This window comes from Lutjanus erythropterus, chromosome 5, assembly GCF_056507025.1.
Source record: "Lutjanus erythropterus isolate fLutEry1 chromosome 5, fLutEry1.hap2, whole genome shotgun sequence".
Lineage (NCBI taxonomy): Eukaryota > Metazoa > Chordata > Actinopteri > Lutjaniformes > Lutjanidae > Lutjanus > Lutjanus erythropterus.
The window spans coordinates 7790508-7804854 of record NC_139321.1 but is presented as its reverse complement, the minus strand read 5'-3'; the positions used below and the strand labels follow the sequence as shown (position 1 = coordinate 7804854).

The 14347-nt window shown below is 40.7% G+C and overlaps 1 protein-coding gene across 5 annotated transcripts in view; it reads right to left on the bottom strand.

Moving 5' to 3' along the window:
- Nucleotides 1–2281: 2281 nt before the first annotated feature.
- Nucleotides 2282–14347, bottom strand: part of gria1a (glutamate receptor, ionotropic, AMPA 1a) — a 105844-nt gene continuing 93778 nt past the window's right edge. The window contains exons 14-16 of one of the 5 annotated variants that reach the window (XM_084718665.1): nucleotides 13680–13794; nucleotides 6097–6231; nucleotides 2282–2577 (exon numbers count right to left, since the gene is read on the bottom strand). In XM_084718665.1, the coding sequence (XP_084574791.1) occupies nucleotides 2410–2577; nucleotides 6097–6231; nucleotides 13680–13794 (418 nt within the window). In that variant the 3' untranslated portion in view covers nucleotides 2282–2409. Of the gene's footprint in view, nucleotides 2578–5941; nucleotides 6232–13679; nucleotides 13795–14347 lie in introns of all 5 variants that reach the window. The other 4 variants (XM_084718667.1, XM_084718664.1, XM_084718666.1 and 1 more) reach the window with 4 other exon arrangements.

The window sequence follows — 14347 nt, the reverse complement described above, 5'->3', positions numbered from 1 at the left end:
AACGAGATGCAGCAGTGAAGGTTCTCCAGCTACCTTGTGTAGTCAACTCAAACAATGAGAAACAGTGGGCTAGTGATGGAAACAGAAAATAAATCTGCACGGGAAAAGCAGTGCAGAAGCCTGGTCACGTAATGTCCCTGTGAATGTGCCCTCAGTGAGGGAAAATATCTTTATAATATATTCATATAATAACTGAGATGGTCATGTGCGTGAGAAATACGAATTTATAATAATTATCTGCTTATAAAATTTGATCAATTTAACTTGGACAGATGTAATCACTTTGGGAGGTTTCCACTGTATTATATATAATATTCATTACGAAATGAATGAAAAGTTTAAATCCGGCGAAGAAAAAAAACATTGTTAACTGTTAATTATTTATTAGTTAAACTCCCAAAAATCATCAGGACTGTGTGGCTGTAGTTTGATCAATCTGATTGACAGTGGCCTTCAAAATCAGCAAACAAACCCACATCTGTCATCACATTTTGTGTCAAATACTGCTAAATACTCACTGCTTCACACAAATGCAGAAAGTCCACAACAGAAAAGTGAGAGGAGCAGAGAAAAGACTGAAATAACCAAAACTGTTCGGCATAAACTTGTGTGTGTAGGTTTTCATGGGCTTTAAGAGGTCATGTCCTTTAACAGGATTTGTTGACAACAGGAAGAATATTTCATTTTGCAAGTCTGACTCTTCTTCTATCTTTTAATTTTCCTCTGGTTCTAACTCACACCAACCACTCTTGGGAATATAAAACACACCGCTGTCAACAAAATGTGCCGAGAAACGCAAAGAACATCACCAACAGTCATTTTGTGTCCACAGAGGTGAAACGAGCTCAGGTGGAATCCTCCTTTAAGGCCTTTAATGCCAAACCCTTTGTCGTCTCTGCCCTCTACTGTCCAGGGCCTGCCACTCTGATTTCTGTTTGCTTGACGTGATCTGAGAAGGAGAACTCAGCATCTGAGCAGAGCAGCCGCCGCCGTCGCCTTGACTTCCAGTGAACACAGATAGCAGTGACCGTGAATCTGTCAGTCACCCCGGGTGTTCCGGCCCCGCCTCCTTCCTGAGCTAGCTAGCAACATCTTTTTTTTCCCTTTATAGGCCACGCGCGATCTGCAGGGGATATGCCAACTCTCAATAAATTGAGAGCGAATAGCTGCGCTGCCCATTTCATTAAAACTGAATACAGCTGGAGATACATCACAGGAGTGAGTGAATTATGCAGCAACAGCTCTAACAATAGTTTGAGGAATATTTTCTCCAGATTATATCTGAATTCATCAATCTTTGTTCTTTAACATGTGCTGCAAGTAGACTCCTTAGTATATCAATGGATATGCTATGAATGTCACAACAGTAGAATACAGTGTAAGGTCACTCAGTACTGTACATAATGTGTCACATAGTGTGTTTTCTCTCTTCTGTTCTCACACAGGTCAAAGTGAATCTGCCCTCTGACTGTTTTTGTGAGCATTAAAAACTCTTTATCTATCCGTGGGCCAAACAAATGACCCAGTAGCAACAAGTGTATAGTCTATGTGTGTGTATATGCGTGTGTGTGCATTTGTGAGAATGGTCATATGGCACAAAGACAAGGCATGATGTGTTAAATGAGGTGTAGCAGCAATGCATGTTTGTTGTAGCCTGGTCAGCCGCTGATTTGACAGCGTGAACCGTCAGTCGAGCGTAAATCAAATCAAACTACTTTTGACGAAGCTCTTTGCGCTATTACAACAGTGTAAACCATATACTAGATCATAAAAACTGGCTATGCTACACAGAGCACTCTGTCCTTCCAAAAATGGCGTGTAAATGTGGGAGTGAAAGAGAGCGGGAATGTCCCAAAACAATATCAAATCATCATCGCAGCGGTCACAAGTGTTTGTCCTCCTCTGCCACATCTGTGCAAAGACACGTTCCGTCGGCCATCAGAAGCATCTAGGTAGTACAAGGTCAGCAGTGGAGGTGAAGATATTGCACACGCAGACTAACGTCAACAGCTCCATCGAAATGGCACAGCGCAGGCGTCACACTGAAGAATAAAGTTCTTTTTTTTTTCCACATAAATGAACACTGTAAAAAATTCAAAAACACGCCCCGTTGACGGCTTCTTTATTGCAGCACACTTCCCTTCTTTTTTTTTTCCCTCAGTTATCTCTTTTTCAAACATCCGTTTATTAAAAAAAGATGTCGCGAGTCTCTGTTCGTAGTTTGTAAGGAGCATTTTTCGAGAGTGCATTTTGGCAGTAAGTTAAGTCTTATTCAAGTTGGGCGCGTTGACAGCCAGGAGAATAGATGGGTCAAACCTGACAGCCATGATTTTTGAGGTCATTAGAGTCTTGTGCTCTTCTTCTGCCCCACCCTGCCTATTCCTCGCCGCCAGCACAGCCACGTGATGATCACATGCCGGAGGCACCCAGTCCCATGCTGGCGGTGTGGCTCATGCAGGGCAGCGTCTGAACTGTCTTGGGGAAGTCGTGGGTGAGGATTCGTCCGTTCTCTCCGCCGCTCCCGTTGCCACTCATCCTGGTCAGGGTGGAGCAGCGCATGGCGTCGTTGATGGATTGCTGTTGGAAGCAAACAAACAGACTGCGGTTAGTCTTCACGCCAGATTTCACTCTTTCACACATGCATGAATTATTTCCTAATCAAAACAAAGCTTATGCAGCACGCAAAATTATCTACTTTAGGAGGTTATTCAACTATAACAGGATTAAGAATAAAGGGTAACATTTTATTTGAATGGGGTCTGCATAAGACTGTCATTACACTGTCATAACCATGACATGACACCTGTCAACATGAAGGAGTCTTTCTGTTTATAACTGTTGTCATTTAGTGTCATTCGGTCAATTATGTAATTTTTAATGCAAAGTTGACATTGTTTGATATGTCTATGTCATGACAACTTGACATTATCAGACTTAAAGACTGTTATAAGTGTGTAATGAATATTTTCCTTGACTTCAAATAAAGTGGTACATTTGGGACTTGTCACAAAGATGACATTAAATGCTATAAGGCCAGTCTGATGACAGAGTACAGAGCCATGGTGATGTACAGTTACCTGACATTTTGATAACATCAAGTTGTCATAACATGCATTTTTGTCTAGATTAATGTCAAGTTGTCATAAGAATAGCATCTCAAACAATATCAACTTTACATTGAAAGTGACATAATTGACCAAGAGACACTTAATGACAGCAGGCATAAACATTCATCAAGACTCCTTTATTTGATAGTGTAATAAACCCTAATGGCATCTTTACAACAGGTCCAAAATGTAACACTTTACTTGAGGTAAAGAAAAATATTAATGACACACTTATAATGGTCTTGTGACGACCAGCGTCAAAAGGAACCACATATGAAAGCATAATGTGACATTAAAACAAAAGTTTGATCATGTCATGTTGTGACAACAAAGACATTGACAGGTTATGTCCTGGTTAATGTCAAGTTGTCATAACTAAGACATCTCAAACAATGTCAGTTTTGCAGGAAAAGTGACATAACTGATAACTTAATGACAGCAGTCACAAACATTAATAAATACTCATGACATGTTCATGCCAGGTGTCATTGGATGGTTATGACAGCATCATGACAATCTTATGCGCACCCCTTAAAATAAAGTGCTACAGAAAAAGGATAAATCTGTGGAGTGTTATGCAAGTTCTGCGGGCTTTACTGCATGAATATATGCGCACAAGCAGCTGTTTTTGTCACTATGTGAATGTGGTGCTGGCACGCCAAGAAATTCAGGAGCAGAATGAGCTGTTAGGAGTCCTAGGGTGCTGCTTTTCACCCTCTTTATCTGGGCCTGAGTGATATTCGCGGGTGGTAAACCGTGCTGCTGGCCGATGTGCATCAATGTCCTAATTTGTAACAGGAGGAGCAGAGCGAAGTGTGGGCAGTAAGAGGGGAGCTGAGGCTTCACTCATTGGTTTAATAGCTCCATTCTCCAGTCTAGCGCAATAAAAGCCACTGGGCTCGAAAGCCGACCTAATGATGTGTGATGCACGTGCATATGTGAGTGTGTGTGTGTGTATGTGCCCGTTTGGCGTCTGCCCACATCCCCTATCCTATAGCTGATTAAATTGGGCAAAGCGAATGCGATCTGGAGCAACCGGTGAGTGCTGCATGGGGATTGGAGATTTACACCGGCCTCTAATTGGAACGGCGTTGTTGTTTCTTTCAAGCCAAACAGCATAAAGGCACCGCTGGACTAATAGGCTCCTCGCCAATCTCATCAGCATACTGATCAGGTGCCTCTTCGTGGGCTGATTAAAACATAAGAGATTCGTGAAGAAGATCACTCCTCGTCTTGGCCCTGCCTTGCTTTTTTTTTTCCCTTTTTTTGTTGCTGTTTACACGGAGAGTACACCAGCGAGGGGCTTTGATGTTGGAAGAATGAATCGAAGGTTGTTTGTTGTAAATTGATCCATGAAGCAGATGACTAACAGCAGTGAAAACCTCACATCTCCCGGCGAAGTATTAAAAGCAACAAGTCCTCACTTGCAGATCTCTCAACATACAACATTTTGAGTTAGACTGTTCTAGGTTAAAGCAGAGATGGAACACATGTGAGCCGCACCAGGCCTGCCTTATGGTATACATATAAAGGATGTTCACCACAATGGGCCCTGCATTTGCAAGACAGTCAGCAAACAGAGAAGAAGGAGCAGGGGAGAGATTTGCTCAGAGCGACAGAGGTAGATAGATGTACCACTGTGATTCAAATTGCCTTTATACCTGTGCTGCAGAGTGAAATTTCTTCATTTGTGAATGTGCGCTAGGAGATTATTGTAATGAGAGCAGTAATGGGACTGAACTAGAAGACCGGAGGGAACATTTTTGTGAGCTGAAAGAAAGAAGTGTGATGTTTACTTAGCTTCTTTTAGATTCTTTTTAGATTCTGCATTATTCACCATTAAAGAAATTGCTATAAATTACTTGGTTTTATCAACATATAGCCAATATAATACTGTGTATAAGACAGAGAATTCTTTTAGTGACACCAAAAGGTAACTTTAAAGGGATGGTTCACCCCAAAATACAGATTTACAACCAATCGTCCTACCTGAAGTGCTATTTATCCATCTGGATTCTGTGAGTTGCAGAGTTTTGGAGATGCTGGATGTAGAGATGTCTGGAGCTAGATGGCAATCGGCTAGTGGTGCTTAAAGCACCGAATATGCATTTGAAAAACTTGAGTAGTTTGACGTAGGAAAAGTTTTCTCCCTACCAAACAACAACTGCATCATCGTGCAGAAGGAGGTGAAGGATGTGTGCATCTACTCATGCACCTTTAATATTTGCATCCCTGCTGTCACAAAAACAAGCCTCTCACTCATGAGTAGTTTCTGGTTTCGGGCTTTACTTAAGCTGACTTGCTGCGAGAGATGTTGCTGTTGAGGTTTTTTTTTATTGTGCTTTGAGCATCTCAAACCGAATGCCATGTAATTCTGCAGCCGATATCTCCAAAACACAGCAAGTCACACCAAAACAGTCTAGATGGATAAATAGTTCTACAAATTAGAAGAAAATGATGTTTTTATTTTATTGTGAACTTTGCCTTTGAAGACAAACTAATTAAAATGCTATATGCAACCTGCAGTACTAACACAGGGAAATTACTGTTTTGTTACCACATTAAAAATGTGAAGTTTAGAAGAAGAAACAGGCATAAAGGCAATTTTAAAATCAAGCGATTCAACAACACTGCAGGAGATCAGTGACGTAAAGACTGAGCGGCAGAGGTAGAGAGAGGTACAGGAGAGCGTTTGCACTGCGGTGGAAGCCGTGAGAGGCCCTACTGTGATCACGGTTAGATGGGCGGGGGGGGTGAGGAGGCGGATGTCATCAGCATCATCAGCATCATCATCATCATCATCATCATCATGGCTTGATCACAGCGTTTCCTACCCCGTGGCTGTGCTCTGCCCTTATATCTTAACAGTGTTGTTGGCGTACAGGCCGTAGCTCTGCAGCTCTGTGTAGGGGGCGCTAGCACCACTGTCTAAGGCTGAGCAGTGAAAGGCCTGAGCGGCTGAGGCAGCAGCGGCTCGCGCGGTGGACACCTTCATTCGGCGCGACTCGGTCCTGGACTTGTAGCAGAACTCCACCAGCGCCACCAGCATGGCCAGGCCCAGGCCGCCGATCAGGATGTAGAAGACTCCCGCCACATTACTGAGGCTCAGAGCGCTCGTCTTGTCCTAGGAGGAGGAGGGAGCAGGGGAGAACCAAGGGGTGAGAGTGATGGTGGCAAAAAAAACAAACAGAGCTTTACATACATATGACCAAAAACTGCAGAGAGACACACTGATTCACATACATGTTCTTATAGACAAACATTAGTTTTACAAACAGAAAGTGCAAGGACTCAAATGCATTATTGCACATTGACACACAAATAGACACACACTCAAACTCGCACACTTTTAATGTGGATGTCCAGTCAGTATTGACGGTAAACTTAGTTGTTCTCCTGCTCCAAAATGCATCACCTAACTCCCTGTCTCTATGCAGCTGTCTGCACCAGCTCTGAGCGTCTGGTGTCTCAGCTGCGTCTGACAGCATAAACATGTCCTGAAGAGTTTATTTAGATGTGTAAATGCGAGGCTGGTGCCCTGTAAAAAGGCACCGAATCTGCATTTTCATCCACACTTTGTGACATAGGCATAGCAAAGTGTGCCTCACAGAGAAAGAGCAGCTCACTCTGCTCTGGGGTTGTAATCCCACAGACTCCCAGACATAGCAAACTGTACATTTACTGCCACTAGACAACTTTACTACTAACTTTAATCAGTCTCCTTGGATCGGCCACATCTGTCTGCTCTGAGAGCAGCATGTGTTGATGAAAAAATGGATCAGAAATAATCACATATGTCGAAGGAAAACTGCTGACTGCACAGGGATTTTGGCTGCTCATTTGGTGCAGATCCTTTGAAATGTGCACACTTTTCGCCGACGAAGTAATAGCTATAGGCAAGGATGGCGATACACTGCAACATGGGTGTTGGTGTCAGAAGCATCATGGCATGGCATGTAGGCACTGTTGCACGACTCTGTGAGCAGGAGAACTCAGCTTTCTTGGTTAATATAGCGAACACTGAGGACTTATATTTACCATTAATGCTGATTGAACATCCACATGAAAAGTTTTCAATTTTCCATTTGGGACCTCACACAACTAAGACACATACATAAAACATAGATAAGCCTGACTAATCAGGCACACAAAGAGACAAAGTAGTCTTGTCTTATACATGTTAAGTACAGGACAAGGAGACCAGACACACACCTAACATTACATAAAAAAACAGACATTAACAGTAAAAACACATTTTAGAGGCCTGTCTCACAAAATAAGATTTGATATGTTAGCTGGATAACTTTGGGTCTAACTCTGGCTTTTCAGTTTCACAAAAATAGCAACAGACAGCAAAGATGCAAACCTGGATGAAGCTTTTGTCCGGGCTTACGATTGAAAACAACTGTGAGGCAACACTGTTAGCATAAAGACTGGGAATAAGGGGTTAAACAACTAACAGTTAACACTTTATACCTTGTTTGTTTAATTCAAGGTGGATTTTGTTACTTTGGGACAAAGCTATGTTAGCAGGCACTATTAAGTCCAGTCTAAGCCTTTGATTAAACACAGATCAGCTGTGAAAAAAAACTGTTCCTTAAGGATCCAAGAAGTCAAAATACTGCATTCATGTTACAATGGCAGGTTTGAAAGAGCACAGAGTTACTCTGGTGCAATGACTTTGTTTTATTACTCTTAAGATAATTCATTTGATCAGAAAGTAATTAAATATTTGTAGTACAGTCACGAGTTCCTCTCTGCCTATAAAACAGGGCTTCTAACAAAGCACTAAGTATGTAGTATGGAAATAGAAGGTCAGGGTTAGAGATTGGTGTCATCTGTTGGCGTGGTCTGTAAATTTATTGCAGCACAGCGTGGTACCTACTACAGGGCCTAATGATCGGCCAAAACACCATTTAATGTGAATAATAGTCTTCCATAGGATTGCTCACTTAACTTTTGGCACATTTTACCATGTGTATTGATTAAAAAAAGATATCATAAATCATTTGTAGTACAGCTTGTCTGCCTTCCTGGCTATAAACCAGGGCCTCTCACAAACCAGAAAGTACAGTGGGTGGTTGGAAAAGCCATTAATAAAATCTACTGTTGCATATTAATTGCACTGAAGTCCTTTCGGTGCCTGGTTAGATGTAGGCTGTCGGGGCTCGTATTCCATCACTGCAGGAAAAGGGAATATGAGGCGACTTCATGATGACGCTGTCATCTAAATAAGACGTATTCTGACGAGCAGCGATCAGACGTTTTAATTTAAAAAAGGAAGAATGTCTGCACGCTGAAAATTAGCTCCCAGTGATTTATTCAAACTACATTTCGGTCACAGGCCTTTATCAAGCCCTTTTTAATTTAACAAATCATACTCCTGCAGTGCTGCTCTCAACATCAACAGCAGCAGCATTAATAAAACATTTGAATGTTGTTTTTTCTTATATTTGCTTATCCTGTATTTTTTTCTTTTATCATGGAAAAAGACAGACCTACTTGTTTCTATACATATTCCAGGCTACTTCGCATATTAAAATATCATCCATATAATTAAGGGTTACTCTATAACGCTAATTATGTCTATACTGTTGGCATTTTATTGCTGTTTTATGTATTTAAATCTTTTTATATTCTAGTTGTGTATCTTTAACCTAACTTCTACTGACTTTGTGCGGGGCTGAAATCAAATTTCCCAGCAGGGATCAACAGTTGAAAGGAATAGTTTGGATTATTTAATGTGGGGTTATGTGAGGTACTTCTCTGTAGTCAGTGTATTACCTACAGTAAATGGCAGAAAAGGGCACCAGCCCAAGAAGAACAATGAACCGCTGTGAAAGTGGTCAGCAACAAAAGGTATTTCAACCACTTAAAAAAGGTCCACCTAAAAAGAATAGAATATTTTCACTGGTTTATTTTGCTGTCAGACAGCATTTTCTGACTGGAAACTGTAGACATAAAAGAAAAATATCACGCTCTCCAAAACAACCAAACTCCACAAGGAAAATTAGTAATTTTACTTCGCACTACACAGACGTTGCAGGTCTGGTTGCTTGATTGTTTGTGTTACTGTGTGTCTTCAGCATTTTAAAAAGGATAGTTTGGATCCACAGAAGTTACACAATAATACAAAGAAACAAACAGATGGAGGCAGCAGCAGACCAGCAACCCCCGTGCTCTGTGAAGTAAATTTACTGTTTTCACACATGGAATTTGGTTGGTTTGGAGAGAGCAATATTTGCCTTTTATAAAGGTTGGTTCCCATCAGAAAAGGCACTTTGCAGTCAAAGTTAAGTGGTGAAAGTATTCTAAATATAGTGTACACTTAAAATGACGTTGTTGTTTTTTTAAGTGGACCTTTTTTAAGTGGCTGAAAAACCTTTTGTTGCTGAACCTGTTCACAGCAGCTCACTGCTTAGCTTCTGTCCCCCTCTCTGCCTCTCAAAACTGGGGGTGTGCCGCCGCCATCTACTGGAGGTAATACACAGACTATTGTTAATACAACCACACATTAAATAATCCAAACTATCCCTCTAATCTCTTCATGCTGAATTCAAAGCTGTAATGTAATTGGCTGTTTGCTTGACACCCCACCTCTTGCATGTGCACGTTCATGGCTGTGTCGCAGTTAGTTATTTAAAACTAGTTATCCAGCATCACCGCCGTTCGATTAGATTAGCAAAACCAGATGCTAAGTCGAGAGAACATGACTGTGCTGAACTCATTTTGTGAGACAGGCCCCTGATATTTAAACATTGATCTAGAATTTTCATGACAAATTTATGCAATGTTTAACATTTTACACAAGACCTATATATTAACCTTTTAAAATACAAAATACACACATGACTATTTTCTCAAAATCGCATTTTGTGAGGGAAGAGGTACAGGTAAAGTGCATAAACACCACACAACACATGCATTCATGCAGCAACAGCACAAACAAGTCTTTGGTTTAACATTGCTCCACATTATGGGTCATTATTCTCTATCGCAGTGGTGCCTACTTACATTTTATGTCTATTTATAGTCTGTAATGAAATGGACTCATTAAGACTTAAATCAGTCAACCTAAAGGGCTCTTATGGAACAATGGGGTCTAATGAGGATGTTATTTCATGTAGATCCATTTACATAGGAAAGATTAATGCCACATGAAAAGCTATAGATCTGTTAGGATGGTTTACATTTTATTACGTCTCTATTTGCATTTGAGCCTACAGTTCACTCAGTATGTCAACCCCAATGACATTCAGGCTTTTGTTGGTTCTAATCATTTAAATAAATCTTGTTTAACCCCAAGGGCAAATTTGCATTTGAATACATTTAGTCTAGATTTATTTGAATCTAGATTTGCCCTGTCACTTTGAATTATTAAGAATTACATTATGTAATGTAAATAAGGTTTTTATACCAGTGCATGTGTCAAACTATGTCCCATGGAGGACTGAGGATTTGCAGGTTTTTGCTCCAAACGCGGACAATATAAGGTGTTTTCAAGAAGGAGGATGAATTTATGTTTATCCCCTGAAGCTGTATTCACAAAGCTTCCTAGAGTTGGTCCTAGTTTTAGAAATGTTTCAGAATAAATGTGTGTGAGTCAAAAACTTCCTACTTAAAAATACAATTAAAACTAACCAAAAAAGGGGGAAAAAAAGCTACTAATGAAGTGTCTTAGCCATTCACACAGCTAATAACTGTTTAGAACAATGAGCTGGAGTTGTTTTAAAGAGCTTTGGAGTTTATTAAGCAGATGAGAAATTTGCTGCAAATATAAAGCACTGCATATTCAGGTTGTGAGTGCCACCAAAATATTAAAAGGATAACTTATTAGCCTCTGGCCAAGAGTAAGACAACAACAACAGCATCCCTAATATAAACAAGGGGTAAACAACTAACAGTTAATATGCTATACCTTGTTTGTTTAACGGTGCAGCACTACTTCTATTTTGTATACGTGAAATAATTGAGATATACTTTGTTAACTAGTGAGTTTTAGAGGTGCTGGTAGGTTGGTTTTACTCTGTTTGAGTTAACTGGCTGCTGGCGTACAGATACAACAGTAGCATCAATCTTATCATCTCACTTTTCCTGTTAAATGTCAAATTACCCCTTTAAAGTCAACTCATGTTCCCAAACATTTATTCTAAAGATTTAAAAATGTTCTCGACTGACCGTATTCTACTAAACCTCTCCTCAAATGCAGCTGCTTCCTGTGAGCCTTCAGCTACGTTAAGAGTTGTCAGAAAATATTTCAGTTTGCGTGTAATGTGGACACCGAGCCCGTCACGGCACATGGTTTGACACTCCTGCACTCCTTTATGTCACTTGTATCAAAATACAAGCAAGGTGAAAGGAGAAAAAAAAGTCTCTTGGCACTTGTAATGACAGGATCAAATGGCCAGCTGACATTTGAAAGAGATACAAAAGGTACCTGAGTGTGAGAGTAAAAGCTTTCCTGTCAGGGAGAACCTCTTCTTAAAACAGAGGACAACATAAAGCGCAGATACATGCAAGTACAGCGTCAGACTCGGTGTGACTCAGGGTCGATCTAGCAGATTGACAGGGTTAGCATCCATGCATGCACTCTACAGTGAGAGAGTCGAGGGATCTAAGGGCCAGAATGCAAAAAAGATTAAGACTCGACATGTTTGAAGGGTTGAGCAAAGTCCAACAGCTGAATGTCGTCATTTGTCTCCCTCACGTCCGTCTGTTTCTTTTTCCTACTCTTTCTCCTTGGGAAGTAGTTGTATTCTAACAAATTGCTTTCAGAGTGATTCATATTCAATCTACAGTACAAACTCAAGGTTATCATCACACTCGATCTCTGTGTGTTTGGGCAATCTATTTTAAGAGGCTTTATTCCACCTAGATGGTAACTGTAGTCGCTATATGTGTAACAAACCATTGTAACAATCTGAAGTAATCCACCACACGATATTTATGTACACGCTGGTAATGAACATTAAATCTCTGACAACACAAGCTCATCAGTGGGAACAAATAGACACCAGAGTACCACCACAGTACTGGCCCGAATATAAGACAGTGTTTCTTCTGGAAGTTGTGTCACATCAGAAAACTATTCACAACAACAGATGTTGTCTTTGAATGCTGCAGCAGCCTGCGCGCTACACAATGGTCGCTTCAAGAGTAAGCTACATTAAGCTACCTTGTTTCAGTGTAGCTGTTGCGGCAAGCTATTTTCCTCATTATCCCCTCGGTATGCACACCTGCTGACGCCGATCAAGCCGCCCAAAAAGTCTTCGGTAAGCCTAGTTTAAAGGGAGGCCATGTAACTTTTGAGAGAAACAAAAAAGCACGCTTGTCCTTTTGCCGATCAGAAGTTCAGTTCATAAGGATTAAAATGTATTTTTGCTCAATTCAATACATTCAGGGGTTTTGCTAACACACTCTTCTTTGGCCTGGTGCATAGACGGTAGAATAATTAGTGGACGGGGACACTGTAACATCTCTCATTGGTTTGTTGACTACCGTTTTAAAGGCTCAAATTTGGCATTATGGGGCTTTCTGTCTTGTCGAAACATGTGCAGGCTGGTCCATTCAGCATGAAATAATGGCTGCCTGCCTGGTTCTTTCTCGTATTACAACTAAACAGTGCATTAAAATATGTTTTTGAAAACCTTTAAGTGTGAAATCGGCAATGTAGTAACTGAAACATGATTCGTAATTGATCAGCACTGTCTAGTTTAACAGTGAGTTTGGTTAGCCTTTTGTGTAGCCTTACTGAAAATGACTTATCATTCACGTGGTAACCCCACCTGAAAACATACCCTGCTTTACCATCTGTTTAACTCTAACGGGGACCATAATTTACAAAATTAACATCGTGCTGTATCGAAGAAGACTTGAGGCTAGTGACTGAGACCATAACCTCATTAGGAAACTGTTTATCGAGCTAATAAATCAAGTGAGAAATAGGCTCAGTTTCTCACAAGCCTTTCGCAAAGTTGCCCCCTGCTGGCCATTAGAGAGAATGCATGTTTCTGCATGTGTTTCATATTTCATTAGTTAACGTTAGCTCACGTCCTAGATAGATATTTCTTTATAACTGTATTTGTATTATTGTTAAACTATACGGTAGAAATTATTGTGATCTTTTTAAGACACTCATGGCCGCAGTGATTGTTGCTTAAATCGTAAAACCCCTGATATTTTCTGCTGCGTCGTGTTAGTGTTTTACGGTATACATGGCTTGGACAGAATTTTCAATGAATTAATCAATTAACCGTGAACTGTAGTTTACCGTTTTTGGTTATGAATACCTAAATACATTCTGTTTATTATATAAATGTGACAATAAAATGTCAAATTTTAAACAGTGTATCTGCCTACAGTGTTTCTCATCTTTAAAAGTCTTGTGTGCTGCAGAATGGGGGGAGGTCGTCTTATGTTCGGGCCAATACAGCGGTACTGCTATAGAGCCACATGAGGGGGGAACTGCTCAGTGTGATAGAGGCTGAGGGCTGGACTTGGGGCTGGTCTAGGAGCGGGGCGGGGTTGTGCTGGGAAGTGCTGTGAGGTGACAGGTCTGGGGTGGAGACTAACCTTTCTTCCGGAGTCCTTGCTGCCACACTCCCCTTTATCGTACCACCATTTGTTTTTCAGTTTGTCTAAGACGGCTTGCTCATTGAGTTTCAACACCGCTAGGTTTACTGGGATTCTTCCAACCATAAGGAAATAACATAAATAACATATTATACCATGTTATTTTATGTTATTCATTCAGAAACACAGAGCAGCAAATACATACACACGTTAATGCTTGAGCTTGCTTACAGGTCACAAAATAAAAAAAAACTGATCACACACACCACACACACACACACACACATATATATATATATGTATACAGCATAAACATCATTAGAAACATCAGAGTCAAAGTGATATGCATTAATACTCCATCTATCTTGGTTGGTTTGCTCCCTGAGACAGTAGATGTGTATTACTATATCACTTTGGGTAACCGGCACGCTGCTTACCATCACTTGTGCAACACAGATGTCTTTTGTCAAAAGTGATCGGCCCAAGTTAAAGGAGAAATATGTAAGACCCTAGTGTTCAAAAATGAGTACTGCAGTAGAAATAGTGAGTTGCAGCCATAGACGTTATATTAATTTGGTTGAAGCTAGCTGTTTGCCCCCGCTCCCTCCCCCAGGCTGCAGGATAAGAAAGTACAAAGACGAGCGCAGCATTATAATCGGACAGTAACA